Below are 25595 nucleotides of genomic sequence, written 5' to 3' on the forward strand. Positions count from 1 at the left end.
TGACATTATTGTGTTTGCTTTGACTAACACGTCACAGCTATAATGACTTTTTAAGATGTTTCACCTCTCATTAACACACATGGCATGTATCATTACAAGCAGCATTGTGAGTACTGAAATGCTATAAATGAAAATAAGTATCTCGTGCTTTTGTTACAAGTTGTAACATTAAGCACTGATGATGCTGTGATGCTCAACGTGTACGATACATTTTAGGGAAAGTCTTCTATTTCTACAAACCTGAATTTACCCACGTGCAGACATGACGAAAGCATGTATATCAATTAATTTCCACTTTAAAAACTGGTAGACTCCTTATTGATTTTCAATACAAGGCTGAAATCCCCTTGACACCATGTTAGCTATGAAGTTTTGACTGTAATTTCAGCTAAACCTTAAAATCTGTTTAATGTGAAGAGTCCAATTCAGGAACACAGGAACTTTTTGGATTTTTGTCCTACCCGGTATCTCACTTTATTATGTGTTTCAGCTCCTTTCACTTGAACAGACCTTGCTTAAACCTAATCATGTGCAATATTGAATAAGAATGGCTCAGTAAATCTGGGTAAAAAGGCCCATCTTACATTAAAAGGAAGCCTGCACACAACACCCATTAGGACAATACTGAGAAGACCCATAGAGGATTAGAGAGTCAAATTTAAAATGATGATACATTGCAGTCTTGGTAACAAAAGGAAATGGGGGTACATTAAATACAGATCTGATTTAAGAGATCAAAGAGAAGTGAATCTCATAGCCAGATACCCGTACACAGAGCCTCTGAAGTCAATGCAGCTGGACATTATTATTTGTGTTGCTTATCAGGCTCTGACAGATATTTGTACCTCAAAAGGTTCATTACTGAGTGAGAGATCAGCATCACAATTCCTTATGCAATGACAAAGTACCTGGTGCACTAGAAGACGGGGCATAACACTGGCAATATGCAAGCCAGAAAAAAACCGCAAAGTTGAAAATGAGATGCTGGATTCCATAAAGCATCTAAATTGCAAAAAAAAAGTGCAATTCATAGCAGGTGTCTGTGAAGTTGCCTGAAAATGCAGTCTCTAGATTCTCTGTGGCTCTTTACCTGGCTAGTCTCCATGCATTGCTTTGGAGAGGCGTAAAAGCTGCTTGAAAATTAGCTGAGAACACTCATCTCAGGGACTTGGAAAAGACAGCAGGAGGTTGCCATGCACTGGCACACTGCAGTCATATGTGCATTTGTCCACCCATGTTCTCCCTGATGCTTTCATACCCAGGAAGGGGACTAGTGACACACGAACCTCTCACATGAACCTGGTGTAACATGGAGTCCAAATAGCAGTGAAACACTAAAAAGTGACTGTATGCCCATGGCAATTTTGTCTTATTTGGTAAGAAGCCTGCATCACTATCAAGAGAAAATTATGGATTGATTTTACTCACAAATGTATGACAGCAGTTACTTTCCAACGCTGGCATTCACAAACGCTGGCACAGCAAAGTATTAAAAGAAAGTCACAGCAAAACAATAAACACTCAAAAAGCAGTGGCTAAATACAATTCATAACTGTTAGGCAAAGTACAGCAATGCTCTTAGACTGGTACCTTATTTTACACTGAGATTACACAGAGAAATTCAAAATTATTTTTGCATGTAGACCTTCGTAATTACATTGTAATTACAGTGTCCTGGAAACCAAAATAAGGTTTTGTAAAACAGGTATTTTAGTCAGCTGAAAAGAAATACTTCCTTTATCTGATAGAGCCAGTTGGTTTTGCCTTTGCTGGTATAGATTTGTTGTTTGATGAAAAAACCTCTTTTTAAAAATATGTAAATGCAACTGATCCTGAGGGGGAAAAAAATCATAAACCATCAATAAAAATATACTTTTATGCATTGCTCTTTAAAGCTGCACCATTTTTGACACACATTATGAACATATTTCATGCTGGTTTGATCAGTACTCTTCTGACAGCGTAAAAGTATATTAGTGTGAAATGTATTAATAGGTGTGGAGTCCTCTGAAGTCTCTTCCCTCGTTTCATAAAAATTTGTGTCTATTAAAATCTTGGTTGAACCAATGAAATGAGTTGATTCTCTCACCCCACAGTCTGAACTTGTTCTAGTTTTGTAACAGAAACTTTAAAAGGGTTGTCTTGTTTAGTTTGAGATGAATGCTACATCATAAAATATTTACCAACCAAACTCAACATTCAAACACTTCATTTTTCAGATGTTTTTGTTTAGCAAGTTTATGACATTTAGCAACAACAAATAATCCTCTGGATGTATTATTTCATACATGCCTAATGCAAGGCTTCTGCAACTTCCTCTGCTACAGCTGAATACTAGTCTAGCTGGATCACTGCTCTGAGCTAAAAGCACAAGACCTTTTACAGAAAAGACCTCAAAAAGACATGTAAGTCTGAGTATTGAAGCTCTCTCTCTGCAGGTAAGAACAACTCAAAACTCCAAGCTGCACAGCTGAAATCTAGTAGCATCAGAGCCCAGCCCTGAAACCCTAGCACTATCCATAGGAATCCTGATGGAGACTTGGGTGTGCAAATGTGGATGCATTTGCCTTAGTGACTACCGAGCCTCTTAAGTGTGAGAAGACTAAAGTAGGGTTCAGGTTCACAAGCAACAGATACGAACTGCTTCAGTGAAGTCACAGTGATTGGTATTGCCTACGGAGATGGTGGTAAGTGCTGGCATCTCATGCTCGTTTCTGTGTGTGCACAGAGACCAACCTATCTAACAGCAGCCATCACAACTTGATCCTTGAAGACTACAAGGAATTATGGTGTCCTTTCACTGTACGAAGGACATGACTTGCACACCTCCTTAGGTAAAAGTACACTTTTCCAAAGGGCACTGAAAATTAATACAAGAATTGGTGGTTTTAATTATGGTTCAATAGACTGGTACAGCTCACAAACCCTGGAAAGCAGAGCACAGCCGTTTTTGTACTTTTGGGAAAACTGATTTTCACTGATATGATTGGAAAGCACTACTTAGGGATATTAAAATCCTTACCATTTTGAAAAATTAGAATTCAAATATAAAATATTTCATGTTAGTATAAGTCTCTTTTCCATCTTATCTCCTTGTTTCAACATCAAAATTGAATTACCTCTTAGAAAACTTAGCTGCTGCCACTTGGGAGACACTGCCTTTCCAGCTGGGTGTGTCAATGGTTCTGATTATACCTTATGTCTGTAAATATGATCTAAGAGCTCAAATTAAATGAAACTCAAGCTCATCTTTGCAAACATAGACATGTTCACTAATACGGTCTGAAAACGTACAAGCGTAGTGAGTCTTCGTTCACTTGTTGTATGCTTCTTCTGTATTATTGCCACTTTCTATATAATGACATCCAGTAGCAATACTGGCACACCGCACCTTCTTTGAGTCAGGCTGTCTTTTATAATCAAAGTTGCCAATAAAATGCCTGAAGTTGATTAGTAAGATACCGGATTCTTCTTTTGAGTTATGTCAGTGGCCTTGTAACTCCAAATGTCAGAGATGCTTTACAAAACAGCAAAGGCAAGTGTTTAACATTAAGTCTTATAAAACTGTACATAATAATAGTCTACAACATGAAAACAGCCATTAAACAGTTGTAATAGTTATGAAATGTAGTAAATATAACAATTCTAATGTTTCATATATTTATCATATTAAGCACTGTATTCATACAGTCGTGTTTGTGTATATATATTCAGTGGCACTGTAAACAGTTGTTGGAAACCACACATTAACTCTTAACCCATTAGAAGTTATTATAGTACTTTTTCATCCAAAAAGTTAAAACGCATCAATGTATCAGTCATTGATTAAAAAAAAAGTCTTGTAATTTAATGCACATCTTGACATTTTTTAGGGTAGCAATCAAGATGAGGCATAACAGAGAATGTTCTAGATTCCAGATCGTTTTACATTTACACCTACCATGACACAAAATTATAAACATTAAATATAATTAAATAATACACAGTTTATGAAACAGAATTGATTTCGGAGATCCACGATGCACAAAATCTATTTAGTGTCTAATGGGATTTCCCAATAATTTTATATCTCTGGGATCTTTCTGGAAAATTTAAGTTGGTTTCTCTTTAACATCACATAGGCAAATAAAGTTTGAAATGAATTATCTTTTTTTCCTCTGTACAGAGCTGCATTCAACTGGATAAAACATTTATTATGTTTCTTTATGTCTCCCATTGCTGGACATTCATCCAATAAACCTTGAGCATATGCTTAAGCACCTGGTAGTGGCATTTTGTGGGGCAGAGAAACTCATTTTCTATATCCTCCAGTAAACAAAGTGGTTCTAATTTTTTCCAGTTAAGGCCACTATACTGATAGATTAGACACACCATATGCTTTTATGTTGCTTCCTACAATCTAAACAGTAAGAGTGAAAAGAAGTTTCAAATATGCTTTAATCTTCTGGACCACTTAGGAATTTCATCAGACTGGTAGACAGTAGTTCACTTCAGCATGGTTCACAACTGTGGACACAGTGTGTTAGCTGTTCACTAGAAAAATAAAGTCTGGCTTGGCTTGAATTTGAAGACTGACCATTCATATAATTTATCAGAAAAATTAATCAAACAAAACTAGCCAGTCAGATTCCAGCAAACGAAATTGAGAAAAACAGTAACACACACATACACGATTTCTGTGTTTTCAATTATTTCTACGCCGTAACTTAAGCTACTCAGACCCTTGTCATCATTCCCTCTGTATCTTGGGTGGGCTTTGTCAAAGGCTATCTTCAGCCGTTGTAAGCGTTGACACTTGTTATCTGCCAACTCCAGCATATCATTTCATACTTACTCTAACATTTCACATAAACTAGAGAGCCATTTAACTTTGTTTTCTGTTGGGTAAGGCTGTAGGTATAAATGACAGTGAACAGAAATGCTTGCGCAGTGCCTGCAAGGCAATACAGCTACAGTGGACAATGCCACAGAACTGCTAGTGCTGTTAAAATAAGAAGCGAGGAACTCAGGGCTGGATTGCTTCCATTTCCAGTTACACTGTGTTTAGAAGCTGGCTTGACAGTGCTTGTGGTGTCAATCTTTTTCACAGTTGGTTTTGGTTCGTTTCTACTTTCTGGATGGATTTTCTTGTCCTTGAGTATATCTGAAAACATGAAAGTAAATGTAGGATTAATCACACATCTTTTAAGTAGTGGCTTTAAATTCTGTTGCAGGAACCTGTTGTACACTAGTCTGAATAACTGAACTATGTATGGAGAGTGATGAGGCACTTGTTTTAATGTTTTAGTTGGACCCAGCGTAGCCATTAGGTCCTCAGCACCCACTGTTCTGCTCAACAAGTCTTCTCTGACTGGTCCGCTCTACTTGTCTACTCGTAGACACAGCCTGAGCAAAGTAATAGGTATTCTGCATTGCAGTGGCTGGTCTCAGAACCTGGTTTTCTTTCACAGAAAGAAATCCTTCAGTTTCACCTGGGATAGGAACTGGCTCATGCTTTAAAACATGATGTTAGCATTGAGTGGTTCTTTTATGAGCCCCTGTCAAGTTGCTGAGTTGCCACAGGAGGAGACTGGAGTGCATATTGACTTAATGTAACAGTCAAATTCCTGGCTTCTTTCTGCTTTGCCACTGTCCTTAACTTTAAAACAACATGCAACCCTTGATATGTAGGCAACGTATAGACAACCTGGCAAGAAAGATTGCTGACACAAGGAAATACACAGGTCTCATAAGCCTTGTCCATCAACGAAGGCAAAGTGGCTACAAAGAGAAAATGCTTCAAGTTTTGTTTTCTCTATCAAGTACAAGGGGTTTTTGGTGGTTTTTTTTTGAGGGGGGAGCGGGGCAGTGTTTGTTGGTTTTTGTTTATTTGCTTTTTTTAAAGTAGGAACAATATAACTGGGGCTTTTTTCTCCCTTCAAATGCATTTTGGGGTAATTCCAGGCATCTTTTATATGAAGGACTAGATTCATAAAAAAGTAGTAGTAGTCTTTATTATAAAAACATGGATATTTTTAAAATGAGAAAATGACTGATAAGGGTCTCCAGTTATCTTGACATTCCCAAGCTATTTACAAGTACTACTGAGATCATATTGCCCTTGAACCCTCTCACTAGCATTGCAGGGGAAAAAAAAAAAAAAAATAAAAAAAAAATCACTATTTCATCTGATGATGGGATGATGATTTTACAGGCAATATGTAAAGGCATACCTGAGTGCCTGGCAAAAAACAAATTCCTACCTACCTGGAAGAGTTTATAAATTAGCAATATTTGTTCAGGTCCAAACTTAAAGGATTTCTGATACTAATGAATGCAGTGCACATACAGAAGGAAGCAAAAGGCATAGATTTGTAATGCAGATTAAACAACAGTCCGATCTTAAAATAAAAACTTTGACTCACAGAAGCAAATTCCTGGCAGAAACTGGAAAGATGGAAAGTATTCCAGAAATGTAAATGCAACCTGAGATCATTGTCTGCCTGTCAGTAGTTCTGAACAACCATCAATAAACTCACTAGATAATAAAAATGAGCTATTGTATTGGGAAAGCACACATTGTTCTTTTGCCAGTATAAACTGTAAAAGAAATGCAATGAATTCCTCCATTTTATCATAATATCAACATTGATCCCAGAGGAACCTGTGATTTCTAGGGTGACTCAAGGGTGAAAGCAGAGAAAGGACACTGGCTGGCAAGGTATACAGTGGGGATAGGGCAGTCTGACTGTGCTCAAACTCATTATGGCAAAGTGTGGACATAGCAATGGAGCTAACAAGGAAGGGGGAGAAAAAGCGTGCTCTAAATGTTTAGAAAATATCAGTATTCTGAGGACACTAAAAGAAAAATGGACAACCTTCTGACTGTCATTAAAGTAAATTAAGAATAAATCATGGAAATAGGTGTGTTCTGACACTGCCTAGACTCCTTTCCATCACTGTCATTCTCCTTTTCGACTGTGGTAAAGGCACTATTTTTCTGTTCCCTCTTATATCATTCCAGCCTGCTGACTTCAGCTCTCTGGGGCCAGTTGATTAAATTAAGACCTCACTCAGGTAAATTTATTCCCCTCTTTCAGTTGGCCATGTCCAGCATTGTAACTTGATTGGTGTCTATAAATCGGGCAGAATGAAATGTATTAATTCGTTTATTTTCTTAATATTGACTTAACCAAAAAATCTAAGCTAAGATTTAATGCTCTCAGAGAGGCTGTTGGTTTTTAAAAGCTTTCCTTTCAGTGACTGCTTAATGCACTATGTAACAAGTGTTAAATAATACATTAGAAAATTCTGCCTTTATCCTTTCCATGGGAAGGACTACATTCTGAATTCTCTCTCTGTCTTTACAGCAGAATATCTTCTGGTGCTATTCATGGCCAATTCTAATTTGGGATTTAATTGAGCAAAACTGGTACTTTATTTAAAATAGATACATTTTATTATCTTTTCTTAAAAATAAATAAAAATAGCCTCAGTCCTAATTCTGTTCAAGATCTTTTTCAATCCTGTATTTAGTTTTTAAGGCACAAATTTCAGCAGTGTAAAGATTTAGTGTTTTATTCCAGTTTCCTCAGAGTTCCTGTTGCTTACTCACTCCAGAATCTTGGCTGAGAAACTCTGAGTTAAATAAGTTTTTCCTATTAAATCTTTTTCTCAGAGTCAGAGATGGTTATGTTCAGTCTACTATTGGCATTCAAAAGGGAAAAAAATAGTGAGCACGCTAAAAAAAGTGTCAGTGTGAAGACTAGCACAGAAATGAAACTCCAGTCTCAACAAAGCAAAACCCCAGATGTTCAATACCCATGAATCAAGCCCCCAGAGTATGACTTCATAAAACCGACCGAACACCACAACTTTGCTTTGTTCTAGTATTTACCTTCTGTGTTTTAAAGGCTTTTTGGTTGCCAATTCAAAGCTTTCTCCATCACTAGAAACTTTCTTCCCATCATCAGTCCCTCTCTTCTTTCCTGAAATGGAGTGTTTAAAATCTCTGAAGGCTGCGGCTAACCTGAGGCTAACACATGTGATGGCCTTTTGGACACTGGCACATGAATATTATTCTACATTATTTATCACTGCGTCATGATGGTGATACAGCCACTGTCGTAGCTACTGCACTGTTCCCTTATCCAGGATCCCAGTTTGAACATTGAAATACTGCCAAAAGGGGTACTTAGTGAAGGCAGCTGACTGCCAAAGCAGACTTCGTGAACAGCCCTGTGGGACTCTTGCTGAGGACGAGGTCTCTTGGGGTCAGTGAAGATGGCTCAGAGTCCCTCTAGGCCCCGTGAGCACAGGGAACAGCTCAGTTAGTCCAGGGGATTGAGTTCGCTTCCTTAGCTGAACTTTCATCTGTGTGAACTGCTGTTAATTTCACACCTTGACAATATAAACAAAGCGCATAATGAAAATTACTTGACCTCGATGTTTAAAGCATTTAGGATTATCTTCACCTCAAAGATCTAACCGCAGATTGCTGCCCACTAATGCAAGTGCTGCTCAGACGGCACTGAAGTTCCCATAAATACTTATATGGATCAATACTGTTCCTCAGAGAGATTAGCTTAGGATAAAAGGGAGGGTCAAAACTGTCACTGTCATCTAATTTAGGAACAGGAAACCTCCCCTACAGTGAGGGCTGAGCATACCTTTCAGATCCAGCCCTTGTTGCCCTTCACCTCTCACGGTTGAGCAGAGGGCTGCTGGCAGACTGGTCAGTACGCCAGCGCAATCACTAAGGTGCCAGTGCTTGGGGAAGCAATGTGCTTGTGCCTCAGGACTCTGTTCCTCAGGCAGTATACTTGTGATGAACCAACAGCCACGGTGCCTGCATACATCTAAGGCTACGGATCATCACACTAGACAAGCGTACAACCCTGTGAGGGAATTCTGAATAAAAACAAAACAGAGAGATTTGCCAGACTAGTCCTGTAAATGTTAATTATCACAGCCCAGATTCTAATGGAGTGGGGCACTGACAAAATCGATGCTTATCAATCCACCATGCCCACAACAAAGTGGAGATTTTGAACATGTTTCCACCAGTTTTACACCACGAGCTGCTAGGGGGAACTATCAACCCAGCTATTTGGGGTGAAAGTGGGGGAGGGGAGAAAAGAAGGGACGATTGTTTATTTCTGCTTTCCCACATTAATTACATGAAGTCAGACCTGTCCATTTCTTCCTAGACTTTCATACAAACACTGTGCTTTGAAAAGACAGAATGTCAGCATCTATGATAGCAAATTAATGCCTTAGTCTTGAATGCCTCATCATGGTTGTAATGATACTCATAATGCAGGTCTAAAATGAACTGGTCAGTACCTGCATTTACTCTCCACGTTGTAGCTCAGTTGCTTGATAAATTTCACTTCAATCACAGGCTTGGTTTTGGCTGACAGCTTCATAAGAAAATTAAAGCAAGGTGCAACTTGGTGGAACAGGCTTTTAAATTACAGTAGATGCTGCAGTGTTATTATTAGCTTTTTATCACCTCTGGTAGGAAAAGCTGAAATTACTTTTACGTATTCAAAGGAAGGAGCTCTGAAATTGCAAAACAATGCTGTCACCATAAAATGTACCAACAATTTCCAAATAATCCATTATCCTGACATTAAGACCAGCACTAATTATTTCCAGTTACAGCTGCAGCAGACAAATGGAAACAGGAACACTGTGGAAATGGGAATGTGAGAACTCCCAAAGTGTGATAAGTTGTGATGCAGTTCTCTAAATTCTGGAGTCTGTTATTGTCCGCTATATAATACTAGTCACTAAAAGGCAGATGTAATGTATCCCTTATGGAGCCAGAAGGGAATAATTAACAGCTCAGCAGCCTCCCATGTATGTACTGTTCCACCCCTTTCTATTTCAGCCTGAGAATATGGCGTTCATATAAGCCTTTCCTCCATGCACCTTCTTATGGAAACTTGGCCTTAGGAAGAAAAAATCTTTAATTAGAAAAGGGAAGAACTACAGGAGTTACAACTGAATAGGTCACTTTCCTCACTTAACTATTGAGTTGTATTAGGTTTAGGCCAGCTTCTCCAGAAGACTTGTGGGACAAGATTATGAGGGTTAACGGATGTGTTCCATTTTGGTTCTGGGATATTCCTGTTTCTCTTTCTAAGGAGCGCGTGACTGAAGAGAAGTTTGCCTTGGGGGGATAGTCATAAATTGGGACTAGGATTATCTATGTCCAGTTTTTAATTCTGCATTAAACTCTGTGATCTTTGGCAGATCACTTCTCCCTGTAGGCCAGTGAGAGAACTACTTTATTTCCTACGCATTTTGTGCATTCTGGATGTAAATTCTTCAGGCTGAGAAGAACCACACCCCCTCTCCTCAAGATGTAACATTGACTGGAACTTTCAGGAACTCCTGCATTTTTTTGACTAAAAAAAAGTCAAATGCAACAAAGAAAAAATGTCAGGTGCCTGGAAGCCACACTTAGTGAAATGGCAACTCCTTGGCCTGTTCCCAATCTTTTTGTCTATATACATTTGAATGCAATATACATATATAAAGAGACTAGAACATTGTCTCATACTGCTCTAAGGAAACCTGTTGCTGTATTTGTTTGGCTTTTGATATACAGCTGCCATAGCAAACCCTGCATGATTTTCAGGAGCCATAATAAAATTGTATTAGTTCTGAGGGCTAAAAAGTAAACCCACAAGTGTAACTGCCTCAGCTCCTGCCATGGTAAATGTCAGGATAGAACAATCTATCTTCTCCTTGGGAAGAAATAACCTAACCTAACAACCCTTGTGTGATTCAGCAGTAGTTCCATTAATCAGTCAGTCATTTGCAAGAAAAAGTTTTGTCATTTTTGTTTATATTAATACGGGACTTACTCAAATGCAGACAAGCTGAAAGTATAAGCTTAAAACATGCCAAACATCTTTTACATTTCCTGGAAACATCTGTTTTCAGTCTATTCCTAGGCACATGTTTGTGGTTGCATGTTTAAGCTTGTTTAGTTTGCCAGATACCTCGTACATACTGCAGCAAAGCTGACACGATATCCTGAAACACAGCATGGAAGTATCTGTAAAACATGATGTTCCCAGTAAATCTGTTGAACTTTCATTATAACTTTCTTGTAATGAAAGAAACAACTAAAAAGCTCTGTGACAGCCTTCTGCCATCACTGTATGGTGCAATTAATTAGTTAAGTATAGAAATTCTGTACATGCCTCACTGGTAGTATCCAGAAGACTGAAAGCAATCCTGATACCGCATGCCTCACATGCTCAAAACTCCCTATTAAACTTAATGGGAGTTTGGGGGGATGCAAGGAATGCAGGATTGACCTTTATGGTTAAAGATGAATGTGTGCTCTAGACTTCAAAGATTAGGTGCCCCTGCCAGTCTGGAGTGTGCAAGTGATCAGCACGCCAAGTGCCGAAGGCATCTGCTAAATATCACGCCACAGCTCAAAGCTGTAATTAAGAAAAATATAAACTGGCTCAAGGAAGAAAAATATTAGTAATAATTGAAAATGCTTTGGCTGTTGCTTTTGTCCTGATGATCTCATTAGTTTTGGTTACAGAAACAGTTCTCACACTGGCTGATGTGGGGCATGCTTTGTTTGTGCTCTCATTCTACCCACATCTTTCCCAGTTAACTTTTATTGCTCAATACAAAGGTCAAATCGAAGGCTTAATTAAATTGTATATGGGGAAACTATAAACTTATTTTGGAAGGGAGTACAAAAACATTTAAAGCCATCCCAACTCCTCTTCCCCCAGATACTCCTTAATTTCTCGAGAAGAAAAAGAGCATGTGTTGTTGGCACCCGTTCCCTTAAGGGGAAACCGCACCTCTTCTTGCTTTAAAATGTGCATGGTACCAATACCCAGCCTTTTCATAAACTGCTAAATGTATTTTCAATTGACATTTGTAATAAGGACTTTAATTCAGCTCTGCAGCTTTAAACAGACAAAGCTCCATTTTGTAAAAAGACTGGAGATGATCTTACACTAGCAGCAATGTAAGTTCAACTTACAGCAAGGATTTGAACTTCATCTTCTTAAATTTAAACAGAGATTGTACTACCAAAATAAACATTATTACCCACCTGCTTGAAGTTAGGCATATGTCTTTCAGCCCTGAGGTCTAAAACTGAAAAGCAGCATCTCTTCCAGCTGAAAAACCTCACAGGTCATATATGAGCACCATTAACAGTTTCTCCATGCCGTAAGAAGAAAATCACATAGCTTGAGAGGAAGGTCAGGTTTGAGTGTACGACAACCTGTGCACTTACAACACCAATCCCCAAGAAAGGTTAGGCTTCCACGTGACAAGTTAGCTGCCAGAGCTGGGTGTTTTTGCACCACTGAGAACCTCAAAGCTCCTGTTCAGCTGTTGTCTAGGCCTAGGGGCACAACAATTCTCTAGATCCTTCAGTTGCCACCTCCAAAAGGCCTACAACGTTTGTGTTTCTGCAGCTGACTGTGCACACAAATCCCAGGGAGCAATGGAGGTGGAGGATGACCTGCAGGTCTCTTCTCTGCCAGACCTTGTCAGCATAGGCTTGTAGGATCACACCAAATGGAAGAGAGCAGACAGACATCTGTCAACTAGGGCAGCAGTTAAAATGCGCATCAACGATAGATGATATCTAGGTTAAAATCCTTCCCGTGGGAGGTTTAGAAGGGGTGCTCAAACTCACATCTCCTGTGTCCTATCCAGTCGGAAAAGGTACGCAGACGGGTGTCTCAGACTGAGGCAGGCTCTGCAACGTTGCTACATGGTCTAAGGACGTGGGTCTACCCTGAGAGCAAACTGGCCCAAAACACACTGGAAAGAACTACTCAAATCAATAATAGGGTGTCAGCAAAAAGAGAAAAGAAATAGAAACTGCTCCATGCCACTGAGTGAGGTCTCTTCATGCCTCCACAAGGAGTCGCCAGCGAGGGGCAGGAAGATGTACTGCTATCTGCTGAGGAGCCCGTACTCCCACATTTTGGCACAGGCAGATGTTGCATCTATAAGGAGTGGGCAAGAGAAAATAAATCACAGAAGAGTTCCCCTCCCACCAAAGAGCTCTGTGACTCAGGGCAGAGCCCTTTTAGCTCGCGGTTGCCTCTGCAAGGCAGGGTGCATTCAACACATACACTTCAAGCAGCCCAATTAAATCCCTGAATATATTAACCACAAACAAGGCATCAACTTCCAGCATGGCAGACACAGAAAAACAATCACAAACATCTCCAAAAGATGTCTGAAAGGTTCTTTTCACCCTACAAACATGCTGCTTTCATGACTCCTTGCTCTTTAAAAGCTAGTCAGATTCTTCCAGTTATTCTCATTGCTCCCTAAGAAACTTGGGCAGACGTGATTCCTGCCGCAAGATTTTGAAACTACCTGGTCCCAATGGCAGCACTGAGGGTTTAAACGCTTTCCTGTATTTCTGTCATTTCTTGAGCACAGACAGAACCTTATACTAAAAATCTTTTAAAGAGGTTCTAATAGGATATAATAATAATAATTGATGTTTAAATTATAGAATAAACATTGAAATCACTTCAATCCACATATCATCTGATTTTGTTTAATCTAGATGACAAAAAGGATTAGTTATAATGCCAAAGGATAGTTCTAGTCCCTAGATCAATCAGTAGGAAACATTTGTTTATTGAATCTTTCCAGTATTTCATTTCAAGCAGAACTGAAATCAAAGGAAACTGTGGCAAGATACTATCCTGGATTAATCATTTTAGACTTAATATCAAGAACAGTAAAGGAAAACATCACAGCATTACGCTTGCTTCAGCTCTGCTATGGGAAGTTCAAATTAGTCTTTTTTCCTGCTCTAGTTTGGCAACTGTTCAGCATTCATATCCTCTATTTCACATTGCTAGGTTTATCCAGCCAACCAGAACCCCAGCTCTATCACAGCTGACAGTTACTGATGAAGAGGATGATTAGAGCCATCACTCTACTGAATATCTGTAGCAAGAAGAACATGTTTCATGTGAAAATACCAAACGGCTTAAAAGCATTATCTTATTAGTAGCAGGCAGTGAAACTGATGAACTCTTATCACATTCAGCAGGATGACGAATACCCAAATCAACACAAATGGAAAGGAGATATACAACCAGGGGTAAAAAATAAACTTTTCTAATAAAATGTCTTACAAAATGAAGCACCATCCATTAGCATATGCATAAGACTATACTTAGTCACTGTTCAGGCTGTGGAGCAAATTAAAGGAAGGAAATTCCTATTTGGAGCTGGTAATGATCCCATCCCCCAGTTCTGTTCTGGAAGGATGTGAGCTGTTCCTTCCAGTTTTCATGGGAGACATCTACACCAAAACCACCAGGAATGAATTTAGCTAGTTTGCTAACACTGTGGTACATAACAGACTGAGGGCTATAAATCTTCCCCTGTTTTCAAGGTAACGCCACTGCTAAACTTTACATTGGCCAGGGTTCTCCCACTTAGCCATGGGGAAAAAACACTTCTGCCCATAGCCCACGCATCGGATAAAACCCCCTTGAGGTATCAACTCCATCATGAGAATGATAAAAACACCATTTTGAGAGTGACTAACATTGTATTGGAACTCAAAGGTCTGCAGCTTTCAACTGGCTTCTCTCTGCACTGGCGTGCTCAAGCTTGACTGCCCAGGTCAGACAAAGCCAGCATGGTTCCCAAAGCCCTTCTCCAGGCACCTGCAGCACCTCTCCAACAGATCACTGAGGGGCTGAGAGCCATGATGAGAAAATGTATTCATTTTTAAAGAGGAATTTGGAGAGCATGAAAGCAGCAGGGTGTTGCTGCAAGAGAGTGGAAAGCAATGGGAGACTCCAGATCAGGAAATTCAATGAATATGAATGAATAGATAAAAGACCATCTCTGCTTGTTTCTATGCACAGAACTGGCATGGACATATACAGAACACTTCTCAGGTGACTGAGCATGTGGCTTGATTTCTGTGTGTTTCCACCCAAAGAAGCTTTGACAGACACTCAGTCTGCTCTTTGAGATTTATCAATTATTGCCAATTTCTTTCTGTCATAAGAGCTCCTGTAAAGGGAAGAACCCACTGGAAGTTCATGAGAGCTGAGAGCATGTGCTGCAATGGATCTGTTGGCACTGCTGCGATCTATTATGCAACTATACATCAGTGGACTTTGTAAAACATAAATTATGTAAATGCCCATTTAGAGACTCTTCAAAATGCAGATTACTTGCCTGATATTTGGAGACAATTAACATCTCTGATGTGAACCTGTACTCGGGGACTGCTATACTACAGCCTGTGGATGTCTAGGCCTAGCAAACCTGATTTTGCATGCAGGTTTCTTCTTGGTATGATGGACATTTTCTGAAAAATTTGACAGTGTCATGATCTACTTAAACCACATATCACTGACATCATAGGTTTTAAGAGACCCTTCAATGTATTATTGTAGCAATGCTCCAGAAGATCCAAACCTCAATTCAGATATGCACTTGTTCATTTGGGGTTACGAAAGGTTTTTCTTTTAACTGAGACTTTGTATTTTAATTGATGGAAGCCAAACCCCTACATGTCTGCATGAAGCCATGTGGCTCATTATCCTGTGAGGGTAAGAGTTTGAGTCCTGGTTCTATCTCTGCAAACCCATTCCTGGCCCTGGGTGAGACTTGAGTCAAAGCCAAACCATAACCAGCATAGGCAAACAGGACTTTGGGCTTGACTATGAGCTCAGCAAGCTTGACACAATAGGTATAGGTCTATTCCTCAGGGTGCTTAGTATCATTAGGAAGGCTAGGCTCTCACCCAGGAATTAAATCAAGCAGATAATATTTTTTTTTTTTAGCGTGCACTAAGCATCTTGGATTGGTCTCAGTAGGCCCATTCCTGGCATCCGAGATCTTACAAAAATCTAGGCCAAGCAATATATCCATTGCTACAAAAGAAAACATCACAGGATATCTACTTGGGTAAAGAATTTGGAGGAACTAGGTTTTCAGGAGCTGTAAACTCAGCATCTGTTGGACTTCATTAAATTCTTGTTTAACTTGAGTTGAGGTGAAATTAACCTTTATACCTCAACAGTGCTCCTACTATTTGAAGCAATTGAATCAAAGTAGCTTACCAAGGGCATTGTTCTACTCTATAACTTCAAAGAACATTTATTGAGAGATAGCATGTGAGGATCACATAATTGGAGCCAGGTGATGGAGAAAGGGCTGCATACTGAGCTAGCTGGGGAAGAAATACCTAATTTAAGGTTAGATGAGAGATCTGAAGCAAAATTCATAAAGACTGGTGTGTTACAAAGCAGATGTAATAGTTTCCCAGGCTGTCAGAGACAGTGCAAGGTGAATCTTTCTAATCACTGTTGGCTGAGTAGTATTCCCTGAGCCGTGAACCAGTTACTATAAAACCCAAAGAGCTCAGAAACAATTTGCAAAGATCCAGTTTTCTTTCCTAGCCTATGGGGGCTCTTCAGGACATGGACAATAATTTCTGTGGATCTACTGTAGCTAAGCATTATAGAGTTGTGATCTTGATTGAGGCATTCATGGATGACTGTCAAATCAATAATGAGAAGACATATACCTTGATAATTAAAGGACAGCGAACAACAACAGTGCATATTTTCAATTTAATTGAAACCCAACATTTACTTGTATCCAGAACAGTCATCAGGTTACCAGCCATGTAGTAAGGTTGCAGTCAAACCTTAAACTAGAAGCCCCACAGATTTGTAGCCATTTAGTTACAAATTTAGATTAAAAACATTTGAAGTAATTATAAGAGATAGCACTAATCATTTCACTGAAGCTTCTCCAACTGGTATGTGTTGGCATGTGCATTAAGCAACATCCCTCTGTCACTGCCTTGGTACACTTAAGCAATGCAGGCTAATGACATCTTCAAAGCTTAAAGCAAGTCAAGACAGGCTGTAACAGGAAATAGAGCTACTCCTGTGATATGTCACCAAGCCGTAAGAACCCCTAAGTTCTGACACGGATATTCCATAAAGAGAAAATGTTGTGAGATGAGACCTAGCAACACCCAGAGCATTTATTTCTAGCTATGACGTGGGAGAAGAAAAGGCAGAAGGAAAGACAATCTCACATCTGTTTCTCTGCAGCAATTTGTGGCACCTCACTCAACATCAGAAAGCAGTTTAGTTCTGCTGTTGATAGTAAATGGAACAAAATTGCTGTGGAATGATAGTGCAACTCTAAAAACACAGTTTTCTTGTAAAATACTGATCCTTGTTTGTGTAAGGATTACTCTAGGATCATCCCTTAAGAGAAAAAAAGTCCCTTGTAGATGGGCTGATGCTCAGTCTCTTTCCCCCTGCACTTCCACCAGTTTCTGTTAAAAAATAGAAGCAAATTGCTTAACTTATAAATTAGAATCCTTACACCAAGGTGAGTTTGAAAGTGAACTGGGAGAAGCACCTGAAGTTTGCTTTACTATTACTAACCAGTTACACAGGGATGTTTTTTGGTAATGGGTTTTGCTTAAAACTGAGCATTTATAAAATAGAAATAATTTTAACAACCTGTATCCAACTAGAGATTCAGAGCACGGCAGAGCACTGGCAGGCAGAAGAAGAGGTGGCCACACAGAGCTCGGCCAGGTGTCCCCTGTTTAGCCAGACAGGAAAAGGATAGGTACAGGGTGGCGGGATAGGGCACACAGTGACAGCCAAGAGAGCAAAACCTCCATTTGCATTGAAACTGGCAGGGTTGTGCAGGGCCACAAGAAGGGCTCATCACCAGTGAAAGGGAGACTAAGAAAAACATGTACCCACTGACAAATCAGACAGGGTGACAGAGGACACAGAAAAGCCTGAGTTATTAGAACCTTCCCTGCCTTGGCTTCACTGACAAGACCATTGCTCAGGCTCCTGTGGCTGAGTCTGGGGAGTGAAGTATTACCCACAGTAGAAGAAAATCAAGTTAGGGAGTGTGTATTGGTGCTGGGAGGAGGACCAGTATTAGGGCTGCGCAGGCAGCTGGCTATGGGAAGCTGTAAAAACTCTCTCACTGAAGGTATTAAGAACCAGACTAGGCACACAGGAATGGTTTCGGTAGAGCTGACTCTGGCTTGGAGCATAAAACCACACCAGAGAAGCTTCATCTCTGGTTTCAATCTTCCGATGATCTATTCATTTTGATGAATCTATTCCATGTGAAAAGCAAATGAAAACAAACTATTCAATCAGTTTGTGAATAAGTTTGTAACTATCTATAAAAACTGAGGGTGAACATCTTGTAAAAGAAATGTACATTGGCAGCTGTTGCTGATGAAGTTCTATCAATTGGCATTAAAGCTGCAAATGGCAAGGTGTTGGCAAAGTGAGAGGAGTTGCTGCAGAAAGTAAAAAGCCAATCTGTATGATGAACAGAGTGTACGTAAAGTAAAGCAAATTACCAGACACACAGACATGAGAGTACAGAGGCATAGGAGCTGATTAAGAAGTCCTTGTAAAGAAATCTTGAAGGCTGGCCAGTTCCTCCTAATTCTCTGGCACCCGTTCCAGCTGCTCAGCTAGTGAAAAGAGCACTGTCTGTGATGTGAGCGTGCGCGTGGTCATGTATTACAGGGAGAGGACGATGGATGTGCAATACCATTCCAAAAGGCTGCTTGGAACTGCCAGCCCCCTTTCAGAGCAATCCTGCTTTTCAAAGCCTCAGTAACCTTGGATAAAAGCCAAGGAGGGAGACTTGAAAGGCCCAGCTCCTGAATTCTTCAGTGAGGAGTAAGCTGGGCATGTGGCTGGATGCACTGTGTGTCACTGGCACCTCAAGTGTTGGAGGCTCTGCTGTTGGGATTTTACTTTCTGAACAACTTATCCTGTACATTTGTAACCTGAGAGAGGTGATAGCCGTAAGACCTCACAAACCCATCAACTGCTGTTCTTCCTTAAAACCAAAAACCTGATTTTTATTCATTTTCGCTTCCTGGGTTAGCTCAAGACATTCCTTTTTCTCATTTCTTTCTAATTAAAATACAATGGAGTTCTGCTCTTTAATCTGCTAACTAGAGAGAAAAGTAAATGACTTTCTGAACAAGAATATGCATTATGGACCTCTACTAGTTCAAATAGTGGAAACCTGCAACAGCTAAGCACCCTCAGGTATCTTGTTTTTTTTTTCCACTGCAGAGAACATATGGATCATTTGAGGTTTGTCTCCAATATTGTTAATAATGACTTGTGCTAAAAGGGAAAAAATAATTGTAATGGGACTGAATTTGATATAACTGAAAGCTGAGCTTGGCTTACAGTCATAGAGGGACTGATTAAGCTCAGGGTTTGTATTGGAAGATTACTCTCTGCTTTACCTGCTATCCAGGAAAATTTCAAGACAGAAAAATCACAAATGTGACCAAAAATCTGATTTATGTGCCCATTTGAAAATTGCCAGTGCTTTAATTCTTCCCTTTTATGAGATAGTCTGCTGTAAATGAAAGCTGAGTAGGCAGAGGCAGCCTACCATTCATTACCATCTTCTTGCTTACGTATTGAAAAGGAAAGCCTGTCCAAATTACAAATATGACTGCTTTAATTGGGGATTCTGGGTGCTGCAGCAATGGAAATAATAAACCATGCATGAGGTTTTGATTGTTGAGCTTTCATCAACTTACTTTCTTCACTGCTTTACAGTAGAAATAATAGGAAATAGGCAATTGCAAACATCAGTCAAATGCTTTTCCAAGGATTTTCAGATAAAATGAGCATCTATAACTCCCACTAAAATCAAGACCTTGAAATGCATCTCAGAGCAAATCCAACTGCAGTGTTGTTGTGGGACGGATTATCCGTTTTCTCTGCAGTGCACTGCCAAAGCAAGGGAGCAGCTACACTGCGCCCAGAAATGTTTCCAAGCAGTCTTCCACTGTCTCTTCTAATGGTGCACTCTATAGCAGCTGATACAGAGGTGACTGAACCCTGTTTTAGCAAGGGCAGCATCTGGGACAGCTTTTCCTGGTTCATATTAGGGAGAAACCATCCTGCACCCAACACACATCGTAGCTGCCAAAGCATGAAGGTACCGATTAGCATTAGCACTCAAAAACAGCTGTGAACAGAAACATTTTTGCTTTGTGTGTGGAGTGGGGGAGGAAGGGGAGATTGTGAAAGATAGTGTGGGGACGGCATCAGAGTGGGAAGAAAAGGTACAGCTGCTTTCTGCAGCTTCCCAGTGTGATCTGTATTTTCCTCTAAACCAGCACAGCATATGGAGTTTCTTTTTTCTTTTAAAAAATGCCTGGCTCTTGAAATGGAAAGCACGCTGCATATGCAGCTACGAGGCCCTTTTCCCCTTCTTTGCACCATACTGTAATTATGTCTGCCAACTCGATGTAAAACACTGCTTACCGCTGTAAGCACAAGGAGAATTGTGTCTGGCCTTGCAGAGCTCTAAATGACTACCTGAAGGTCAAGGCACTGGTGAAACAAGTCTGAATAATTTTGCCCCCACTTCAACCACTAAATGTTTCCCTTTGGTCTGGAGAGCAAGATAGAGAGGGAAACCTTCAGTGCTGCGTAATGCACCAACTCAGCATACTGCTGCTTTGCAGTGCCAGCTGGATGGCATAGCATAGACACAAACCCCAGCACAAGCAGGAAGACAGAAAGCCAGCAGATAGACTAGCAGACACACAAACACTTATGGGTATAAAAGAGTTTTGACTCAGGTGTTATTGTGCCCTTATTTAGCCTTTAAGCCTATAAAATTAAAATCACACTTTTTCAATAGCTCTGAAGCTGTACTGCGAGTGTATTCTAAACTTCTAAAAGATCTGCCTGTAAAATATGCCTGAAAAATGAATACAACAAAACCCAAACAAACCCCAGCCTCACTCCCAGAAACACCATATCCTTTAAATCCTGGAATTCTTTCATGGTTAAAGTCATACTTCAGTTGAATTCCTAGTGTTTGGGTAAAATTTACGATACAGCAGCCAAGTAATTTATATTCTTATTTGGAATGAGCTTTCTAAATTCCGCTTTACTACAGATGCCAGCCTCTATACTACATTCTATCATTTGCCAGTGAAAGCTTTTCTTTAGAGTTAAGACGTTCAGATGAATCACGTTTTCTTAGCATCTTTTTTAAAATGAAAGGTTTCCTTGTCTCTGTAAGTCCCACTCCCCACCCTCCAGTTTCTGTTGCTTTCACTGCACAGAGCCAGACTGTGATATTTATTCCCTTACTTAACAATGAATAGTACAACATACTAGTGAAGGCCCTTCTGAAATCAATGAGACTTTTTATGGAGTATGGTACTACTCATTGTGAGCAGGAGTATTGCAGTCTGGCCTGAAGAAAGATCCAAGATGACATAAGTTGAAATGAATACAGTTACTCACCACTATAATACCCGTGTTAAAGAGAAGAGACCTGGACAGATGGAAAACCATTTCAGTAGCTGCCAAATATTTTGACCCCCTAAAGCACGTAACAAGTGACCCTGGGAGTTCTTAAATCAAAGCATTAATGTATTGACACTAATTCCATAAAAATCAATAGAAGCAACAACTTTTTACATTTCTAAAAAGTCTTTCATTCCAGAGTCCTAACAGATGTTACAAACAGTCAATGTGGCAGTGCTCCTAGGAAGTATTATTCCCATTTTTCAGATGAGATGATGGTGACATGAAGAGGCTAAATTGATCTGGGTGGTGGTCACAGAAGAAACCTGCAATTACCTTCAGAGTCAGCAATACATTTTCAGGCTTCAGTCCAGAAACTGATGCAGCCAGATGTCATTTCATTCGAAGTCTGGGAATTTACTCAAAGGTAATTTACCATATCTCCAAATCAAAATCAAACTGCGTAAGTAAAGCAGCTCACATGTAGCTCATGATTCTTACCTCAAATATTTGATGAGGGATTGTCTTTGTTCTGTTTGTACAGCTCCAAGTGCAATAGTGTCCTGATCTAACACTGGGGCTCCTGGATTAGTGAAAACCAGGAATATTTGGTGCAGGATCAATCATTTACTGTATTTACTGAGAGCGTACCATAACTGAATACCCAGCCTTGCTAAGAACAGGATGGGCATCAAAAATAGAAAAACATAGAATGATGTTACAGTTCTTAAAAAAAAAAAAATTAGATGTGATGATAGAGGTACACAACAGCTTCTGCTCTTGTGAGGTGCAGTAAATTACAAGTTGGAAGTATCAAAGGCAGTGTTATAATAGGGAAAGCTGTCAGCAAATAGACATGGAACAGTGAAAGATGAAACAGCCTTCCCTAAATTATGCAGCCTTCTAGAAGTTTCATATCCAATGTGATACAGGTCATAGTGAAGGTCTGATGAGATCAGCATGTGGGGGGGGGGTGTAGTTTTTTTTAATACTTCCTACAATGGAAATGCATGGTACCAGGTTCCTGAAGCACTACTTGACAGGCTTATTACGAACAGCTATTTAATTCAGAAATTCTCAGCTTCTATAAGAAGTAAGAAAGCCACCCAACCTGCCTCTAAAAATGAAGTTACCCAATGATAACATATGCCTTGGCATTTAGCAATTACCATGCAACATACACATCAAACCTTGTTCGTAAGGGCTGAGAGAGGCAGCAGCTTGCTTTTTGACCTACCTGCTACACTGTTAGATTATTATCCTTGAAATATACTGAATGATTATGTAGAGCTAACTTCATGCTTGACCAAGTATACAATACAATTAACATTTTAAAGCCATTTGGTACATGTCTAATCTTACTGCTGTCTTCATATTTTTCCCTGTTCCTATATTTACTGATATTCATTTATTTGTTTTTGCCTTGGCCTATGCTGAGCTATCAAATCTCTCCTTTCAAGTCAGCATAAATCAGCTCAGTGGCAGGCAGTAGCACACTGGTACAAAGTGAAGGGTGGGCTAGACATAGTTGTAAATATCACTATGAAATGGAAACATTATCCATAAACGTTTATCATGTGTTAGTAAGCCTGACCGGACTCTGCGAGAGACAGAGAATGGAGAGAATTGGACCTAACACTTTCCAAAGGGCTCTGTGCTTAGCACAGCTGGAGTATTCTTATCTGCTGTCACACACCTGACACAGCCAGAAGCACACCTGAACCTCCAGGTAAGACACTTGGTTAGTATTGTGCTGCATAAAGGACTAACTAAAGATAACATGAGATCTCCTCATCCTCAGAGCTGAAGGGGGTGCTTTGATTGCAGCAACAGTGGGTCAGGGACAGTGCTGATGTTTGTACAGCTAAAACAGGCAGAAATGGCTTCTCCCATTGCCACGCATGGGACAGACCCATTCCAGCTGTCAACCTTTGCTTCTCTCCCAGTCTCTTCATATCTCAGTTGTTTTGCCTTTCGCATGCATGAAATCATGGATACTTTCCAAGAGATATGCTGAAAGCATAAAACACTCATCACCCCCAAGTTTCTGGAAGGAAAATGAAGATTCTTTCCTTAGGTATCTCTAAGCAATTTCTTTTCCTTCTGACATTTCTGCTTTTCTGCCCTGTGTGCTAAAGGTACAGCACGAGTTCTCTGATAGACAGAATACGGCTTGACACCAAGTCACAGTTACACCTATGTCATAACAGAGCTCAGCCGTTATATGGGTGTAAGGAGCTCCGCTAGTGTGCAGGGTCCTAGCACAAAGAGACCTTAATGCACTACTCACATGTAAAACCTTTGCACTTGTCTTGCATCCAAAACAAGAGAGAACATATGGCCTGACTAAATAATGCACAAAAACGTTAAGTATCATCTGTTTTAAAAGACAAAAGGTGGTTAAGATTTATAGGGAAGCTGGGTAACCCCAAACCTGCCATCAATATCCCCTCTCTGTGGAAGTGAATGCAACTGGCTTCCCCATATACACACACTACAGGAGGGACGGTCACACTGCACAGCCACAGGCACTTTATGGCAGTAACTGGCTAGTGGAAATGCAGGAATTCATTTGTACATGTATAAATGCAGCATTAGAATGTGCAGTAGCCTGCAGAGCAGTCATTTCAATTTTACTTGTTTATGTACCTCTTATAAAAATAATCATTTATGGTCATTATAAACCTCCTCTAATGTAAATCAAATGAACACATCAGTATATTTCTGTTGTCTCATTTGGTCTAGTTTATTTGGCAGATGCCTTTGTTAGCACTGTCAGTAACGAAGGTTGTCAGTCACCCCACAACCTGCAACTAAAAAGGGCATTAAAAAGAGGCGAGTGTGATACGGAGGTTGAATACTTAAAATGAGCGGTTGCTCCTCCCTCTATGGGCAGGAGGCAAAAAAGGAGACCAAGTGTAGGGTTGTTTGTATACTCAGGTGCAAGTACACAAACCTGTGAGGGAGGCTGCTGGTGGGAGGGGAAGGCTTGCTGTCTGGCCTCACTCCCTTTGTGTCTACCTGGCAAGTGACTGTGGGGGTGCCCATATTGCACTCAGTCCCTCCCGGGCTGAAGTAGCAGCTGTATACCCCCATGCCATGAGTATGAAGAGCCCTCAAGACCTTCATCTGTCAGACAAAAAGGAAACACACAAGCAGTGTTTGTGCTACATGACAACAGAGATAAGGATTTGGATGGATGCACGCTGTACGGAACGGTTAAGAGCTTTTTTTTCACTCCAAAAGCAGAGGAATTACAGAAGTTCACATGATACCCAAGACCATCCCCTGATAATCTTCTGTTTGTTTCCTCCTAGGTGGCTGCAAAAGGAAAGACTTCTTTCAGTGACAGAGTGGCAAGGCAAAGAGAGGGGAAAGAAGTGGGGAGCAATGCCTAAATCAAGAGAGGCTCAACAGAAAAAAAAATCTTTCCCTAGATACTTCTGGCATCTCAGAGTATGAATTACTTACTCTTATTTATACTGGAAAGGTGCCTGGGAATAATCTGAGGACAAATAAAGGCCTCCGACTTGCTCAAAGTTAAAAGTGCTGTTGAGAAGAAAGCTGAAGGCGCTTTTTGCTTGTACCCAGCAACTTCTCTATGCAGTCTGATGGGTATCACATTGTGTTATGCATGAGCACAAAAAAGAGCACAGAGGAGCCCAGTCCTTTAATAGAACCTCAAAAATAAAAGAGTTTTGAAAGGAGATCTTTTTTCCCATTCTTGAAGTAGTCACTATATCTGCTCAAAAGAGTCCCTGCAGGGAAATAAACCTCCAGAACCCTCCAGTAAAACCTCCATCACATTTAATCCTTCTTGAAATATAACCTGGGGTGCCAAGCAGGAAAAGAATGGGGACAATGGAGAGGAAAAGAACACATACCAAAATACCGCTGACAACAACCATGGGCCATACCCCAGCATGACAAGTTGTCCTCCAGCCAAACCTGGGTGAGTTTCAGTTTTCTCTGAGAAAGAGCCACCAGGCAGAAAAACCTCAAACCAACCATCTTTAGAACCACTACTGCTACCTGCTTATTCACCTCTACTAGAGATACAATTCACACTCGAAATGCTTCTTTTTTGGTCCAGCTCAGAAATGAACACATTTCTAAAAGCAGACAGAGCAACTCTCATTTTTACCACCTCTAAGAAAAGATGTTCTGAGATCCTGCAGTTCTCTGTATTCCCTAGGCAACATTCTGCACAGTGGCGTTTCCTGCTGAGTATCTAGCTGAAAATGAATA

General features: G+C 40.1%; 1 protein-coding gene across 1 annotated transcript in view; it reads right to left on the reverse strand.

Annotated features, from left to right (window-relative positions):
• Positions 1-4949: 4949 nt before the first annotated feature.
• Positions 4950-25595, reverse strand: part of LOC104350103 (glypican-5) — a 383557-nt gene continuing 362911 nt past the window's right edge. The window contains exon 9 of the mRNA XM_086468316.1: positions 4950-5143. Within this exon, the coding sequence (XP_086324442.1) occupies positions 4950-5143 (194 nt within the window). The remainder of the gene's footprint in view (positions 5144-25595) is intronic.

This window comes from Leptosomus discolor, chromosome 7, assembly GCF_034619465.1.
Source record: "Leptosomus discolor isolate bLepDis1 chromosome 7, bLepDis1.hap2, whole genome shotgun sequence".
NCBI classification, from domain to species: Eukaryota; Metazoa; Chordata; class Aves; order Leptosomiformes; family Leptosomidae; genus Leptosomus; species Leptosomus discolor.